The following is an 18,659-nucleotide window of genomic DNA, read 5'->3' as shown; positions in this document are numbered from 1 at the left end:
GCGCGCTACACGCCCGGCTAATTTTTGATTATGTAGAGATGAGGTCTCGCCAAGTTGCCCAGGTGGGTCTCGAACCTTCGGGCTCAGGCAATCCACTCACCTCAGCCTCCCAAGGCTCGGGATTACAGGCTGAGCCACTGAGCCCGGCTTGAATTGTTAGAATTTCATTCTAACACAAGGTCAGTAGTTTCTCAACAAATGTAGCTTCTTAGTAGTGATGTTCTTTTGTAAATGCACTGGGGCAGTTATTAGAATACAGAGTCTTCTGGATGAAGGCCCATGAGTTGAGAAAAACACCTTGAGGCCTTGTCATCCCACCCAGTCTATTTCAGAGCCCAGTGTTTCAGGCAGGCCTCTTGAGATTCCTCATGGGCTATCCCATGCCTCTAAGCAAAGCCACATGCAGAAATTTTCCTATGGAATTAGAGGACATAAAAAAGTGTACTGTTGGGCAGAAACATCCTTGAATTGGAAAGAAAAAAAAACAAAAAACCCCACAAACTCTATCAGTCAAAACAACCTTAGAAAACTACTCCTCACTGGAAATAGGAATTCCAAGGAATTTCAAGCACTTAATCAGCTTGGGAAGAGATGGGAGTAGAGACAGGGATGCCAAAAAATCAGAGAACAGAACCAGGACACAAAGGTAATTCTAAAATAATAAAAATTGAATAGTAGTTGCATGGTTTTCTGGGCAGCACTTATGCACGGCAGCTAATATCTCTTCATTTGTGTAGCCACCTGGCAGTTATTCCTCTTGGTAGACTTGTTACTAAGAAGCTGCATTGCACCTGAAAATCATCACTTTCCATTTATGATACATGTAAAAGGTCTGAAATGTTCATGTGTCCTTTAGCTCAGTGATGCCTTTCTTACTTCCTGGGCCCTGTCCCACCCTCGGTCAGCACCCTTGTTGCTTCCATCCCCACGGCCAGTGATGGCTGGGGCCATCCTGCCTGCTGGTCTACTTGTTATGTTCCGTCCGTTCCCAGTGGGTTGTGAGCTCCATGAAGACAGGGACATCATCTTTCCTCACTACACCCAGCACCTTGAACATGGAAAACAGGGTAGAAAGAGTACATGAATACATGAACCAACCATGAAAATTCTCAATGTAGCAGTCCTGAATTTAGAGAGTCATATTTTATTTCCATGGTCATTTCCAGTGAGACTTAGTAAATACCTGCTGACACCCGGCATGTGCCAGGCAGGTCATCACATCTCACAACCTCGCAGTCTGCCCCTGGAGAGGTCAGGGTGGAAAGAGAAATGTGCTTTTCCTGCTTACAGTCTAGAGGCTGAAACAGGAAAACAAAACACACACAGCACTCTCTTTAAAATGAGAAGGTTGCTTCTCTGAGGGTATCTTCTCAGAGGGTTGAGCTCGGAGCTCTCCCTCAAGGGAGTAATCTGTAATTCATATTCTGGCCTCCTAGAAAGGTGGGCCTCTGACCCACCCTCATGGGCAGGGCCTTGCTGTGGTCAGTGGTTGGACTCGGGTGTTTTAATGGCCCTTCTCCTCATATTTGTTTGGGACTTCAGCCTCCAGGTGCATCTTGTAGCAGAAGGAGACCACCTAGTTGCGCTGTCATTTGTATTTAAATCCTGCTGGTCCAACGCAGAGCAAAGCTGAATCAGAAAGTAAAAGAACCACACTAGGGGGCCCATTCCTGCAACAGACGCCCTGTTACAAGCCTTACACACCTGTCTTTTGTTGGGTCCTTCAGGACATTTCAAGGATGTGGAGGTGCTTGCTTACCTTTCAGGATCCTGTTTCTCCAAAGGAGCCCAGTTGCATTGTGACCTTGTCTTCCAATTGGAGAAATTAGAAATTCATCTCACCTGTAAGTTCCCTAGATACCCCGGGCTGACTTGGATTCCATGGCAGAGCCAGTGACGAGAGGAGTTAGTGCTTTTTGTTGGCAATGCTGTCAGCCACCGTGGCCTCTGAGGTGTGCAGCAACGAATGTGTTTTGTTGTGGGTTTTAGCTCGAGGCTGGGAGTGCACTAAGGACAGATGCGGAGAGGTGAGGAATGAGGAGAACGCCTGCCACTGCTCCGAGGACTGCCTGGCACGGGGAGACTGCTGCACCAACTACCACGTGGTCTGCAAAGGTATGTGCTTCTCTGGGGTAGCTTCAGCATTAGTGGGATGATGCGTGGAGGCTCCAGAGCCCCTGGTTATATGGGATCGTGTCCCTTGGGGGTGCTTTGGGGTGCGGGGACGAGTTGTGTCTTTCCTGGTTTCACACTTCTAGCTTAGTTTTGCCACCCTGCCTTCACTGATCTGAAATAGCATGGAGATAAGTCACATTGTGTAATTGGATGCCACCCCCCAGCAGTGAAGACATTTCTAAACTCTCTGTCTTGGCATTAGGTCCGTTTTCCAGAAGCAGAGTCCGAGACAGGGGTGTGGTACATGTAGTTTATTGAAGGATGCTCTGAGAGAAACTGAGTTGAGGCGGGAGGGGACATGGGATGGCGCTAGTAGGGCGGGAGGAGGTGTGCAAGGACAAGCCCTCAGGTGGAGGCTCACCATGGCCAGCTTTGCTGCTGGCTCTGAAAAGCAATGGGGGGCGGTCTCTCAAGGTGAGAGAGCCTGGCTTTTGTACCCACCGGGTGTGAGCTGTTTGCCAAGCTCTCTGGGCAGGGTGCGCCAGTGGCTCCTATTACACCCACAGCCATACATGCACATGCTCTGACTGTCATTGGTTGTGAATATGATGCTTCTACTCTGATAACCAACTATAAGCAGCAGCCTACAGACAGTAGACACAATTCAGCTTTTGTCTTTAAAAGGTAGGTTGCCACACCACCTACCTGCAGGAGTTAATGGGGAGACCCAAGGATCTTAATAGTTTGTAAGTCACTTTTTTTAGTTTCTAAATCAAGTCCTTTTCCTTATTTTTGGCATGAAACATTTAAGGACAATTTTTTTTTTTTTGAGTCAGAGTCTCACTTTGTCGCTCAGGCTGGAGTGCAGTGGCATGCTTACAGCCACTCCAGCATCAACCTGCTGGGCTCAAGTGATCCTTCCAAGTAGCTGAAACTACAGATGCGCGATACCACACCAGGTTAATTTTGTGTGTGTGTGTGATATATTGTAGAGACGAGGTCTCACCAAGTTGCCCAGGCTGGTTTCGAACCCCTGGGCTCAGGCAATCCTCTTGACTCAGCCTCCCAAAGTGCTGGGATTACAGGCTTGAGCCACTGCATCCGGCCAGGACAATTTCTTTTAACAGATTTCAGGAAAAAAGCAAGTCAGTTCTGAAATACAAGGGGTGTTGAGTTGTGGCAAGATGGTATCATATGAATGAAATGGAAAACTTCCCTTACCTAAACAATTGTGCTTTTGTTTTAAAGCATGACATTGAATAAGATTGTATTCCCTTTTCCTTTTTAATTAATTTTCCTGTGTAATTAATTGCACCAATAAGGCATTGGCTATTGGAAGCATAAGTTAAGAAAGAAGAAATGTCCTAGGACTGGTCATTTCATCATGAAATACTGACCTTTGCAGGTTTAAAATCCTAGTCCCAGCACTTCTGTAGGGCCCAGTGAGTACCGGGTCACCTCTTTGTGGTGAACTTCCCTGTTGTAAGGTGCATGGTATTTACCCACCTGTCCAGGAGGTGGGTCTTTACTGACCAGGGAAGGTATCCAAGGCTCTTTACATGGGAACATTCTTCTCCAGCATTGGTCAGAAATTTTGCTTTTGTTCAAGACGTGATTTTTGTCTTAGAACAATTAAAGGCAAAATTTTTTTGGGATAATTTTCCTTTTCTCCAAAGGAAACCTCACTGTTTTATGCGAACCCTTTTCTGTTCTCTGTTCTTGATAGTGGAAACTCAGGAAAGGCAATGTTTTCAGATCTTGGTGGGAGATAAAAGTGGAAGATAACATTTGTTTTTGTTTCTAGATTCAAGGACTGTGAGGAGATTTATTGGCAAATATTCTCTCCATTGAAATCTTCCCTCTGTCATCTCTGTGTATTCTAAGCCTTTTTTAGCATCTGAAGGAAAGTTGTGCCATGCTTTCTACGGCTTTGAGATCTTCAGTGGTGGAGAAAAGAATGTTCCGTCTAATGACCAAACAGTTTATTTCTGGAGGGATACAAACATGGAATTCTGTTCACTGACGCCACTGTTTTTTTTTTAATCTGCAAACCATTTGGATTCGGAAGGCTCAAATAAACAACACCCCACTTGGTGGTTATTAAGACTTAGCTTTCCCTTGATGCATGGTGCACTTTATAGACAAGTCAGACACTAGACTTCATTTCAGAGCTTATTTTTAGATGATGTGTCACAGGCAAGTATCAGGACACCGGTCTTGACATTGAGAGCTTTGGGGCTCTGAATAACATTTATAAAGAGATTCAACAATAAATTCACCCATTTTCCTTACAGGAGAGTCACACTGGGTTGATGATGACTGTGAGGAGATAAAGGCTCCAGAATGCCCTGCAGGGTGAGTGTTATGACAGTGTAAAGAATATTATGAAGTTTTATATATCGTTGATAAAATATCATAGGAAATGGACAAGTAAATGGTTAAAAACAATGTAAAGCTGAAATTCTTTTGCATAGGAAAATTTATGAGCACTTCTGGATAACTAACCAGTCAAAAGCTAGAAGGCATTTCTCGAAGTAGCCACGGTTGTTGTTTTTCCATTTTCTCCCACTACCTTTGCATGTACTGGGGTGTGAATATCTACATTCTGCTTTAGAGAAGTTTTAACAGATTGCATCTCAATAGCACCAAGGAAGCAGGCGTTTCTGACTATGACTTTTTTAAAACATTATTTTGCTCTAAAGTTCTGCTTCTGCCTTTTTTGGGGGGTGAAGGGAATGAAAGAGGGAGATTGTAGAAGTAAAAACTATCATCCAAGCTGGTAACTCTTACTGGAATCTGTGGAAACCTGAAACCTGCCTTGCTGAGGACAGCCAGCCTGGCATGATGGCCTCAGCCCCAGTGTGGCCCATATAGGGCACTTGCTGTGCCTTCCAGGAAACTGCTGGAAGCTTGAGGACTCTTAGAATGCTTGGTGGAAAACACATTCTTCAAGAGATGTGTTTTCATTAATGTATTTGTTCTTTCAATGTGTTTTTGTTTTAGGTAACACAGCCTGGCAACAATATCCAGGCATTAGATGTTACTATTTAAATGTTATTTTTTCCTTCATTTTGACCTTCATAGGGACCATCTGAACCCCCTTGGCTTGTAGAATTGGGTGATAGTAGTTTCTGTTTAAAATGTGTTGAGTTATTTTTGAGAAAAATGAAGTCTATGTGATAGAAGCCCCTGATAACTGACGATATTAATATGATGGTATGTCCTTAGGTGATATTGTTATAGGTGCTTTATATGAGACTCATTTAAAATATGTCATTTATTAGGTGGCTTCAATTAAGCTTGAACCTATACTTGCTCAACTAGCTTCAAACAATTAGGAATAAATAAATATTTAGTATTTTCAAGTCTGATTGAATAATTAATCTTTATGTATTTCTTTTTGAGTTGGAGTCTCACTCTGTCATTCAGCCTGGAGTACAGTGGAATACTCACAGCCACCCCAGCATTGACCATCTGGGCTCCTGCGCTCCTTCTGCCAAGTAGCCGAACTACAGGCGTGTGCTACCATGCCTGGCTAATGTTTTTTTAATTTAGCGTAAAGATGAGATTTTGCCAAGTTCCCCAGGTTCCAAGAACCTACAGGCTCAGGCAATCCACTCGCCTTGACCTCCTAAAGTGTTGGGATTACAGACTGAGCCACCGAGCCCAGCCAATTATCTTTATAATATGATAAAAGGCCATTTCATCAGAGCCTACCTGAGTAGATGAATAATCTATCTATTTATTGATTTACTTTTTGGAGATCTTCAATACCTTAAATTATTTTAAAAATTATTTTATAATTAAACATAAAGGGATTTTTTAAAAAGAAGTGCTTAGATCTAGCATTAGGGGTGCTACTGCTATTAATCTCATATTCATTCATGTATTTGATAAATATTTATTGAAGCTGTACTATGGATTCACATAGATAAGTAAGACACAAATTGTGCTTTGAAACTATAAGGAAGAGAAACATGTTAACAGATCATAACAATATAATGTAAAAAAAATGCACCTATGAATGGCGAAAGAGATCTGAGTTAATGTCTTTAAGGGATTCAGAATGTGAGCAACTAGCAATTTAGAAGAAAAAATTTTGAGCCAGGTTTTCAGGAATGAACAGGAGTTTTCCAGGTGGTAAATGGGAGAATGTATATTTCAGGCAATTACAAACCCTTTTTAAAGTGGTGTGTAACCTTGTTTGCAAAGTGATAGGCAGCAGTGCAGAAAGCTCATTAGGGGAAATCTGGAGTCAAGTCTTGTCCCTGGCCACGTTGTGACCTTGGTCTTTGACATCTGGACTCCACTTGCCTCCAAATAACTACATGGCTGGAAGCCAGGCTCATCCAGAGGTGCTTCCTTGAAGCTCCTCCTTGGAAATGACTGGCCCCAGTGATGGGAAACGGCGAGGCATGGAGAGAGCTCAGTGTCTGCGCTTCTGAGCTGATGTGCCCCGCTGCAGGTTCGTGCGCCCCCCACTGATCATCTTCTCCGTGGATGGCTTCCGTGCATCCTACATGAAGAAAGGCAGTAAAGTCATGCCCAACATCGAGAAGCTGAGTGAGTACTTCCCAGCTCCTTGCATCTCCCAGAAGCTTGCAGAGGCTGTGGGCTCTGGGCCCTGTCTCTGTCTTGTTGTCCTAAGGGCCTCAGAGAACATGGGCTCTTCTCCGATCTTGTTGCCACAATGTGCATTGGAGGCTGTGGGCTTGAGGACATGCCTCTAGGTTCTTTGCTCTAAATGCATCAGAGCCTGTGAGCTTGGGGATCCATTTCTGGGCTCGTTGCTCTAAGTGCTTCTTACCATTTGAAGCACAGCAACAAAGGTAACACATGCTTTTGCCTAGTCTAAATGCATTTCAATGAGAATTCCTTTGGTTTCCTGGCCTGATCTCCAGTTTCTGTTTCCAGGGTCTTGCGGGACACACTCTCCCTACATGAGGCCGGTGTACCCGACAAAAACCTTCCCCAACTTGTATACTTTGGCCACCGTGAGTACTCTATTCTAGAGATGTCTATTCAGAGGGCAGATTTCTCCTGGGCGACTTTAAAGGGAGGCGTTGGAAATGTAGTCCTCAGTGTTTAGAGAGGCTTAACTCTGTCCGTCTTACCTGCATCACCTGTTCCCTTTACAGCATGGGGGAATGCACCTGATGGCCGCTCTGATACTAAGGCCCTTCTCAGGTGCAGGTCTGTCTTAACACATATGCTAACCTCTCTTGAATACCAGAGGGCCCAGTGTTTACTTTCTGAATTTTTCAATAAAAATGTTGCCTTCAGTGGCTTCTATCCACCTTAGCCTTCCAAGTAGTTGAAACTATAGGTGCTCGCCACTACACCTGGCTAATTTAAAAAAAAAATTTATTGTAGAGGTGTGGTCTCTCCATGTTTCCCAAGTTGGTCTTGAACTCCTGGCACAGGCAGTCCTCTTGCCTCAGCCTCCTAAAGTGCTGGGATTACAGGCATGAGTCACCACGCCCAGCCAAACATAACTTATTTATTATCACTATACTGTTCTTTAAATTATTGTTTTGGAGAGGAATAGAACTTGGAAAGAAGAAAAAGTGTGTTTAGAAATAGAAGCTTCTTTGGTGGCACATGTATAAATTTCAAACTAAAGGCCAATTTATTATAATAAAAATTATTGTCATCTTATTAAATTGCAACAGTTAAGAAATCCAAATAATAAACTTCCTATGATCATATTAAGTTTCTCAGATAACTGATGATTCATTCCATAGGTGTTATTCATGTTTGTTCAGAAAGACACGGGAGAGGCTATATATATATATATCTCATATACTGTTGCAAATTAAATGTTGCTATACAACCATTTGAACTAGGAAAATGTATAACAGAACAAATATATGTGGGCTATTTTGTTGTTACTTTAACAACAAATCTGGTTTCCACGCAGGGGCTGTACCCCGAGTCTCATGGCATTGTGGGCAACTCCATGTATGACCCTGTGTTTGATGCTACCTTCCACCTGCGTGGGCGGGAGAAGTTCAACCACCGGTGGTGGGGCGGCCAGCCGGTATGTTCTGCATTCAGCTTTTTGTGTGTCAATGCATTGAAACATTTCATCCCAAAATTTGTTGCGTGTAGAAAAAATACATAGAATTTCCTCATTCTTGGCAATGTTTCTGTCTATTTTTTTTTTTTTTTTTTTTGAGTTAGAGTCTCACTCTGTCACCCAGGCTGCAGGGCAGTGGCATGCTCATGGCCACTGCAGCCTCGACCTGCTGGGCTCAGGCGATCCTTCTGCCTCAGCCTGAATTACAGGTGTGGGCCACCACGTCTGACTAAGTTTTTGATTTATTGTAGAGATAAGGTCTTTGCCAAGTTGCCCAGGCTGGTCTTGTACCCGTGGGCTCAGGTAATCCTCTCACCTTGGCCTCCCAAAGTGCTGGGATTATAGGTGTGAGTCACCACGCCTAGCCATCTGTCTATTGATAATATACATATACACACGTGAAGCATGTGTCTATATGCATAACATATATGTGTATGTGTGTATATTTGTGTATGTATCTGTAAATGTAATATATTTATGTGTATATGTATAGGCATGTGTGCATATATAACCTACACATGTGTGTCTGTGTGTATTCATGTGTGTGCATGTGTGTGGGATTATGATTATGAAAGTGTGTGATGTTAAGTGTCTTCGCTAGGATGACAGTAGTAAAATGGTGACATGGAGTGGCTATCAGATCTATCTTGAAGGAGGAATTATCAAATTTAATCGATTTACCAGATTTGGGGCCACAGTGGGACGTGAATGGCAATGATTTCCCCAATGTGTGGGTCCTGGCACCTTCATGAACAGAAAGGGAAAGTTTACTAAAAAGAAGGAATGTATGGAAACCCACAGTGAATTCATGAATTCATTTACTTAATTCATTTTTAAATCAGGGAAGTTAAATATGAAAAGTGGAATCCTACCTTGATGCTGAAATAGCACATTAATACTTTGATGGAAATTACCCTGTTTGCTTCCAGTTGCTGTCCAGGATGTGGGGCTTCTGACTCAGACTCTCCTTGAACTGTTTGAGGTCAGCTACCTACATGGGTCACCATGAGCAAGGCAGTGTAGAGCTAGCTGTTGACCATGCAGAGCCAGCTAAGTGCACCAGCTCCTAGCCAGAGGGATCAGAAGCACCCAGAACAAACCCTAGTGTGCAAAGTCAGTCAGATCACAAGGTGGAAGGACAGCAGTGGGTCACCTTGTGCCCCCTCTGGCTGGGTGTGGTGGCTTCCTGCAGCACTGGCTGAGGGGACCATCATGTCCTCTGCTGTGTGTGGGGGGTGGCAATGTCTGCACACGCCTGTGTACCCACCATGCTTTGGTAACCTCAGACCTGGGAAAGTTGATTGCAGTCTGTGGGTAACATAGGTACTGTCAGTGGGAGTTTTTTTCTTAGAGTATCTCACTTTGAGAAAAGGTCTTTTGTGATAGAAATATTTGTGTGGCATAATATATGTCAGTATGCAAGGATGAGTTCTTTCCTTTTTTTAAGCTTCAGAAGCCTTATATGTCTGTGGAATAGACATATAATAGACATATAATAGATGTTCTGATTCTGCTGTCTTTATTGGAGCTGAACTCCAGAAGTCTATGATGGTCTAGGTTGGTATCGTAATGACAGGATAATTCCACAAACAGTTTCTGATAGGGAAATATTTTACTAGTAATAAAATAAAACAACTGGAATTAGAGCTCTGTCAAGCCGTTGCTAGTTGGTCTTTTATAGCAATGTAATTTTGTATTATATTAATATATATTAAATATATTCACATTTATTATGGATGAAAGCATGCCTGAGTAACCACAAAGGATATAGGGATAAATAGTAACTTCATCAGTTGGACCACCTTGCACTGAGTGCTGACCCTAGGTTTCCTAGACGATGGGTCCAGACTCATTAACTTCTGCAGAAGCTGCTAGGGACGCTGCTGAACTTTAGGGCAGGGAGTCTCTGTTTCAACTATTGACCTGTTAGTGCACTAGCCCTCATGGTTGATATCCAACTGCATTCAGTGCTCTCCTCATGCTGGCCAATATTTGTGATGAAGCTGATTTGTGTTTCTACCCTCTTGAATAAGATGGCCACAATAAAAACCCCAAGGAGCATGGCAGCGACAAGTGAGAAACATGTTTTATTAAAATTGGCATGTAGAAAGTAATAAATAGTAGGAAGAGCATGTAGACAGAAACTACAGTTCTGACGTCCTATTTCACAGGGGTGATCATCACAAGTAATGATGTCTTGAATGTTTCAAGACAGCTAGAAGATTCTGAATCCTGTTCCACAAAGAAATAATCCAGGCTTAAAGTGATGGATATGGTGGTTACCCTGATTTGATCATTATGCTACGTCTGTATCCGTTTGATAGATTGCACTGTATCCCATAAATATGTACAGCTATAATGTCTCTATTATAAGTGAAAAAATTAATAAGAAAGAAACTTTAGTCAAAGTATAAGAATATACGAAGCTAAAGGTCCTATAAGAAAACATAAACATTCTGCAAGCATTTATACAATCTTCTCAGAGGCTTATACATTTTACAGTCATCAGTGAAAAAATATTTATAAAAACTTTACAAATTTTTATAAATGTCTAAAAAATTTTTTTTTAAAATCTTGCACTGGTAATTAAATTAAACCCTGCATTTGAGGATGCAGGAAGCAGGACCAAGAAAGAAGCAGTAGGAGGAGAATGCTAGGAGCGGGTGGTCCCAAGGCCAAGGACTGGCTGGACACTGAGAACATTCGTGGAGTGGGTGGTCCCGAGGCCGAGGGCTAGGTGGACATGGAGAGCACCATGGAGTGGTGGTCTGAAGGCTGAGGGCTGGCTGGACTTGGAGAACGCCATGCTGTGAATTGTCCCTAGGCCAAGGGCTGGGTAAATATGGAGAATGCCATTGAATGGGTAGTCCCAAGGTCAGAGGTTGACTGGCCTTTTTTTTCTTTTTTAAGAAATATTATTTTTTTATCTTTAAATTGTCTTCATAGTTCACATTTAAGTAGCTGCATCCTTCTAGGACACGTTGCTTTTAAAAAATTAATTATTTTTAGGCAATGCCCTCGAGTCTCCTCCCACTGTGGGAACTTATCTGTTCTCTCAATAAATCCTGCTTTCTCACTTAAAAAAATTAGTTATCTTTTTCTGGTTTCAAATGTTTATTGTTGATAAAAATATTGAAAAGTACAGAAAAATATAAAGAACAAATGATTCTGATTTTGCGATCAGAAAGATTGTAAATCGCTCTGTCATTTTGCTGTCTGTGTCCTTCCTCGCAACACTGCGGAGACCTAGTGGTCTTCTCTTCCTGGGGATACTGAGCTGAGTTACTCCTGGGACTTTCTGATGCTCAGATAGTGCCAGAGTCAGCCTGTGTTTTGCAGTCTGATGTTTGAAGGTGCAGGGTTGTCATTGACATCCTTGATAAATGTGGATTACGATTTTTTTCTCTTAGAAAACCCCAGCATGATCTTACATTTCATATATGCCCAGTGTTGCCTAGTACAAGTCCTTTAGGAGCAGCAAGGCACTAGGTCCTCTAAAAAGGTGTCTGGATATTGAATGCTGTGTTTGTGAAATTAACACAGGCATGAAAATGGAACCTTCGATGTAAGCTGCCAGCCTCTTAGGGCCGGCATGGTTCCCTAGGGTGTCCAGCGTGTCTTGTGAATGTGCCTTGCTGGTGGCAGTGTGGGAATAAGAATGCGTGAAAATACAGGACACATCAGAGTCCTGGTTGGGCCAGGGATACTGGGTAAGCCAGAAGTTGCGTGTCAAGCAAAAGGAGCTCAGGACCAGAAAGAGCAAAGGGGCACTCAGAGCAATCCAGGACTCTTACCTCTCTGACCTTCACTGGGAGGCCGAAATCCTGGCCAGCCCGACCCATGCCCCAGCCACACGACTGAATCCACCTGCACTCAGAATTCTGGAGCTGGGATTGCTACATGCCCCACAGGGGACCTGCAAGCCTCTTTCAGCTTTCCCAGGGTAGGTGTCCCAGAACCTTTGGAAACTGTAACTGAACTCCTAGATGACCAAAACCTCCCAATTACCCATGTCCTCAAAAAATAAGTGTTCACTTTCAAAGGACACTCTCAAAGGCTGGACACAATGAAACCAGAAAAGGGGCTGGCTACACTAAGTAGTTTTGCTTTGTGATACATGAGGCACTGTTCTCTCTCCTGTTTGCTTCCCTGAAGCGAGGGGTTTTTTTCATAGACTTTTGCTCAGCAGGGCACTTGCCGTTTTAAGCTGTTTTTAATGTTCCTGGAATATATTTATTTCCATTACTACGTAATAACAATAAGGGCTGAAATTGACTGAGTGTTTACCAAATGTTAAGACACAGGTTTAAGGACCTTAAATGTATTAACTCATTAAGGCTTAGAATAATCCTACGTGCAGGATAATGCTATCCACATTGTAAAGGAAACTGCAACACAGAAAGGTTGCGTAACTCGCTGAAGGACATCACAGCTGGTAAGTGACAGAAATCAGGTTTGAAATCAGGGCTGTGGGATGCAGAGCCAGGACCTGGACTCCCAACAAACACACTGTAAAGGATACTTTAAAAGCCTTGATGAAATGCTTGGTTCACCAATTTATCCAGTAACTTTCCCCTAAAATAACATTTACTGAAAGACTCGGTGAAAGATACAGGGAAAGTCCAGGTGCAGAGTTAGCCTTCCTTCTCCCTTCTCATTCGTCTTGCTTAAAATGAAACGAGACCAGCTAGGTTCCAAGATTCTGACATCTGGGTTCCAAATTGGGCATCCCTATAAGGTTTCCAGAGTAGGGGAAACACTTGGCCCTTTCTGGGGTCCTTTGGTGAGCAGAACTCTTGCCACACAAGAGTAATGTTGAAAACAATGACCCAAAGAGACAGGTACAGAAGAGAGAGGCTTTTGAGATGAAATAAGTTTTTGCAAAATGTCACTAGGATCATAGCTGAGCTTTTGCAGGGAATGCATTTAATAACATTTATGGAAATAATGATTCTGACTTCCAGATGTGAAAATAAATGGTTGCAAGCAATGTGAAATGTATGTTGGAGTGTGAGTAGAGCATAAGATAATCTGATCTAACGTATTTTTTAAAACTGTTTCTTCATTGACCAAAATGCAGAACACATTATAAGCCTCTTATATTTTCCTCATTAGCTGTGGATTACAGCCACCAAGCAAGGGGTGAAAGCTGGAACATTCTTTTGGTCTGTGTAAGTTACCTTTATTTTGTCAATGTTTATAAGATGACAATTATGATTCAGTTTATAAAATGTCAATTCAATTTTTAATTTAACTTCAGTTAAATGTAAAAGTATTGAACTTTTGGATATTTGTGGATTCAAAATAACATTCCAGGAATTTTTTCCTGAGGACCTTCTTCTCTCCACTTCCTCTTACTATCTCCTCTCTCTCCTCTGTCTCTCCTTTTTCCCATCCTTTCATACTAGAATATACGTAAGTAAGGTATAAGTAAGTTATAAGAAAGTTTTTCTCTTCTTCTAGACATCCTTCAGACATCGCTGTCCCTGTTTGTAGGTTTTTGGTAACTGGTCACCTATGAAATGAATATTTCTCTTAGATCATTTATTGCTGTGGTTTTCATTATCACTTTCTATAAATATATTACAGCATACTTTATTTATTTTGGTTCACAACTTCAAAAACGTAGTGTGGTCTCCTGCGTCTGGGAACCATGGAGTTATCTGGAGATGTTCCACACAGGAGGTCCTGGGGAAGCCCCTGATTTTACCCCGTTTTCTCACTGATCTCTAGGGCTTTCCTCACAAGGAAACGGAGCTCCTTCTCACCCCCACAGAGGTGATGCGGGATAAATAACCGATGCTTGTCAGCGCTAAGATGCAAGTTACCTAATAAACATGTTAACATGCTGATTATTTTTAAAACTCCTTAGTAAGAAAAGGATTCTGTTTAAACTTTCATGGGGATTTTGTTCTCACCGTGATGTTCTTTCCATCTTTTTTTTAAAAAACCACCTAAAGCTGTTTCCATATTTGCCTCTCATGCCTCACAGAAATCTGACTATTCCATAATAGTAGTGTGTTGAGAGCAATCACAGGTTCACATTAATCCAGAACCATAACCTCCGTATTCCCCAAAATCAGGAATGAAAGTAGCTTTTTCAGATTTGAAGGCTACATTGAAATTGGGTTTGGTGATTTGAAGCTAAGATAGGGTGTTCCTTTAAAAGTTTTTTTCCCTTTTTAAAGAGACCTCCAAGTTGGGAAATAAGTCTAGGGGTGTCAGAATTGGTATTGCTTAATGTAAATCCATGTGGATTTAGCAGTTTTATCTTATGCATTGCATTTGTTTAACCCCCAACTGTCATAGGTGCTTACAGAAGGGATTTCTTATGACCACAACATATTGCCTGTCAGAAGGGAGAAGAGCCAACAGCATAATGAATACTCAGTACCACCTTTGCCCCCGAGACTGCCTCAAAGCTTCATTGAAAAGGCCCAGTGTTCTGGCTTTGAATGGCAATCTTCCCCACTCACTCGAAGCCCCTTATAAGAAGGTGGTTTTTGTGTGCCCCAAAGATATCTACAGTTCGCTTTGCTTCTGACTATTATTTTATCTCTGTATTCTAGAAGTGACTGGGATTCATTTTTTTCTCTTTACATTTTTTGAAGTTTTTTTCTCACTTTAAAAAACTAAGATTATACTAAATTATTTAAGGGAATATATAGTAAGGAAATCAAAACATAGTACATTCTGAAAAATTTAAAATTTAAAGCCAGATTCAGACCATAAACCTAGGCTTTGAAGGTCATTTCTTCAGTATGGTTCTGAACTGCAACCTGGAATTATTCTTGCTTTTCTGGTGATAGCATTTCATTCCAAAGCATCTTCAGCTGATGCTCTAATGTTTTATGCCAGTTCATGTTCAAAGGTGGGTAATTCCCATTACATATGATTGTTTAGATTGAGTTTAACTCCAGCTTTGGTGCTTATTGGATTGCTGAGCTTGGCAAGTGATTTAATCTCCCAACCAATCAAGGTTCTCATCTATAAATGAAAACTATAGGACCTTCATCATGGGGTGTTGTGAAGATGGAATGGGTTAATGTATTTGAAGTGCTCGTTAGGGTACTCAGTCTATGGAGAACAACCCGTAAGTAGTATGTGTTTTCTTATTCCCATTATTTTTTTCAACATGAAGTAAACAATGGCCATAGATGTTCTAAAGTAATTTGTTCCCCTTCAGCAGTAAATACTTCATTCCATCTTTCAATTTCCAGTTCCCATGCCCCTACTTTTCTGACCACATCTTGTGGACTTGGTCTTATGACAAATTCTACATCAGTTGATGATGGCGAAAACATATCCCATTTCCTTTTCTGCTTGGATGTATGCTTTCCTTTGGTCAAACTTATTTGTGCTGTCTTTGCATTGTATTTGACATACTCATGGTTAAGGGCCATGTCTCTTTGGTCTCTGAGGTTATTTTATAAATATAATCTAGAACCCCTAGAAAACTTAAAGACAACCTTGTCCAACTCTTCATTTAAGAGATTAGAACATGAAGGCTTAGAGAGATTGAATGTTCCACCAGAGGTCACACTTAGGATGGTTTCTCAGACCTCCAGAGTCCTCACCTCATGCTGCGTACATATACACATGCAAACACATGCACACATACGCAGTCAGCTCCTCTCCAGAAAGTGATGATCACCTGAATATTTTTCCCAAAAGAATGATGGCTCTTCCATGCCAGTCTTTTTGGTAGCAGTATCTTGTGTCTTCTTTTATCTTTATACTCATGCCTTGAACACAGTGTGCTTTTTTTTTTTTTGATTTGGAGTCTCACTCTGTCACCCAGACTGGAGGGTAATAGCTGCTCCTGGCCACAGTAGCCTCGACCTGATGGGCTCCGGCGATCCTTCCACCTCAGCCTTTCAAGTAGCTGGAACTACAGGCATGCACTACCATGCCTGGCTAATTTTTGATTTTATTGTAGAGATGAGGTCTCGCCAAGTTGCCCAGGCGGATCTTGAACCCGTGGGCTCAGGCAGTCCACTCACCTCAGCCTCCCAAAGCACTGGGATTACAGGCTGAGCCACCCAGCCTGGCCACAGTGTGCTTTTAACAAAGATTTCATGAACAAATGTATTATCTCCGTGAACCTATAGCTCCAGCATACGGTAATAAGAGCTGATATTTTTCTAAACCTATCTACATGCCCAGTGCTATTCTAAATGCTTTACATATATTATGTCTTTTAATCCTTGCAATGATTTTACAAGGTAGGTACAACTATCCTTTTATTTTTCCAGAGTCGCCAAAAGGCAAGGTCATGTGCCAAGTCTTAAGACTGGTGATTTTTGGAGTTAGGATTCAAACCCAAGCACTCTGGCCTCACAGCTGGTGCTTTTAATTCTCTGTCTACCACAGTGCAAGTATCCATCCAATGAGGGCATTCAAGGGTGAGCATTCTGAATGGGACACAGATTCTGTTAGCTTGTATTTTTCCATTAGCATTAGAAATGGGTTCATCATGTAGCTTAACACCAATTACATAAAATAAAGCAGCTTTTAGGCAGGTAGTAAAATGAGGTAAAATGAAAAGACTCTGGCACTTGCCTTTTTTAAGTTAGGAAAGAATTCAAAATATGCAATTATTTTGTTCAGATACAAAGGATTTCTAAGGCTGAAGAATTAAATTCCTTAAGCGATTAACCTGACTTTGCTCTGCCTAGTTCTAATTCAATTATAGGATGTAATAAACAGGGTTGCATTTATTCAATGGCACTGGAGTATGTTTAATTAGGACTAAAATTTTATGGTGTACATGATTTTCTGGTCTTGTATGATAGTTCTAGACAGAGTGGATGGCAGAGTAATGACAACCCCCTGAGATACAGATGGGAGAGAGGCCACCCATCTAGAGCCCCACCACCAGAACCCGAGGGTTTCTCTGTCTTCTGGTTCATGACCTCCAAGAGAAAAAGCTCAAGTGGCTTGCCAGCATGCCACAGTGACTTTTCCCAATCATACTGAACTTGTGCCTTCATGTGAATTCACCACAAACACATCTCTCGGTCCTTCTCATGGATGGGGTGAAAGGCATTCTGTGCTCCTTGTTAGGACAGACAGGGCAAGTGTCCCCCAAGGAAAGATGTTGCCCAGCTTGTGGGCATCTTGTACATGTCAGCAGGGGCCAAGACCGCTATGTGGCTGAGAGCTCTTGCAGGGTTACAGCTAGTGCCAGACGTGGGGTAATTATGTCTCCCCAGAGGACTGAGACTCAGACACAAAAGCCATCGTGGATGAAGATTATACCGTTTGTCAGTCTTATAATTATAGGTGCCTATTCTTGATAGATTTTCATGGAGCTGGAAGGGAATTTCAAGAATACCTTCTCCAACCCATTATTTTACAGAGGAGAGCTTAAAGCTGCAGGTTAGATAATGTGTCTAAAGTCACATAGCTGTTTGCAGGCAGAACAATGAATAACTGTGGTCATTAACACAAACATGAGACTTTTTGGTGTCTTCGGCACTGTACGTGCCCTTCCCTTGCCTGGTTTCATTTCGTCCTTACATCCAGGCTTTGCCATGTGCTCAACTGTTGTCTTTATTTTGCTGATGTATAAACTGAGACTGAGAGAGATAAAGGTGCCTAAGGCTCAAGAAAGGACATGCTGCCAGGGAGAGGCACTGGGGTCATGAATCCTGGTGCCTGGCCGTGGCGCAGTGGGTGGGAGTGGCTCTGAGGTCAGGGTCCTTCCTGCTGTGAGCAGGGTTTCTGATGAGCATGACAGGTTCCTCGTGCTGATGGTGAGTCAGAGTTTCTGTTGTCTTTTATGGGATGGACTGAGCAGCTCATGTGTTGCAAATGAAAATGACAGTTTAGATGCTAATTTGAAAGAGGGGCTGTCCATGGTGAAGTAGAAACAGATGGTGGTAAATGAGAGCACCTGGCCTGGGCAAGGCAGGCCCTCACGGTTTGGGTGTGTGCTTGGCGACCTAACACATGGTACTGTCGTCCCCACAGCGTCATCCCTCATGAGCGGAGAGTCCTGACCATCCTGCAATGGCTCACCCTGCCGGACAACGAGAGGTATGTCAGCTCCTGCCTCCCTACCACATGTCTGCCTGGCTTGAGGAGTGGAAGCCAGGCTGGGCACGGGAGCATGCTGTGCTCTTGGCCTGGAGCAGGACTTCCCTGAGAGAGATATGGTAGACTTGGCTACCAGGGTATTCAGGCTCGGGTGGCAGCACCGTCGATCCTGTCCATGGCTGTGCAGTGGAGGAAGTGTCTGGCATTGACAAGGCGCCTAGCAGTGTGCCTGGCTGGGGAGGCACTGGGCCTGAGCCTCCGCTTCCACGGTGCCACTGTTCTCCAGTCTGAGATTGCATGGCCTGGTGAACTATGCCCAGGCTCTGTTATTTTGAGAATCAACAGTCTAAAGATGTGTGCAGTCATCCTTTGTGGCTTCTGGTTCCTGTCAGTGGTATTGGGAAGCCACCATAGCGGGGATGGG

The 18,659-nt window shown here is 42.7% G+C and overlaps 1 protein-coding gene across 3 annotated transcripts in view; it reads left to right on the top strand.

Annotated features, from left to right (window-relative positions):
• Window positions 1-18,659, top strand: part of ENPP2 (ectonucleotide pyrophosphatase/phosphodiesterase 2) — a 72,839-nt gene that overhangs the window by 12,040 nt on the left and 42,140 nt on the right. For all 3 annotated transcript variants that reach the window (XM_008073215.1, XM_021706550.1, XM_021706551.1), the window contains exons 4-10: window positions 1,990-2,115; window positions 4,410-4,470; window positions 6,581-6,678; window positions 7,030-7,109; window positions 8,036-8,155; window positions 13,310-13,365; window positions 18,170-18,235. In XM_008073215.1, the coding sequence (XP_008071406.1) occupies window positions 1,990-2,115; window positions 4,410-4,470; window positions 6,581-6,678; window positions 7,030-7,109; window positions 8,036-8,155; window positions 13,310-13,365; window positions 18,170-18,235 (607 nt within the window). The remainder of the gene's footprint in view (window positions 1-1,989; window positions 2,116-4,409; window positions 4,471-6,580; window positions 6,679-7,029; window positions 7,110-8,035; window positions 8,156-13,309; window positions 13,366-18,169; window positions 18,236-18,659) is intronic.

This window comes from Carlito syrichta, unplaced genomic scaffold (genome assembly GCF_000164805.1).
Source record: "Carlito syrichta isolate Samal-C Ts95f unplaced genomic scaffold, Tarsius_syrichta-2.0.1 Scaffold315756, whole genome shotgun sequence".
Lineage (NCBI taxonomy): Eukaryota > Metazoa > Chordata > Mammalia > Primates > Tarsiidae > Carlito > Carlito syrichta.
Note: the sequence above shows the minus strand (reverse complement) of the source record. Positions and strands in the feature narration are given on the sequence as shown.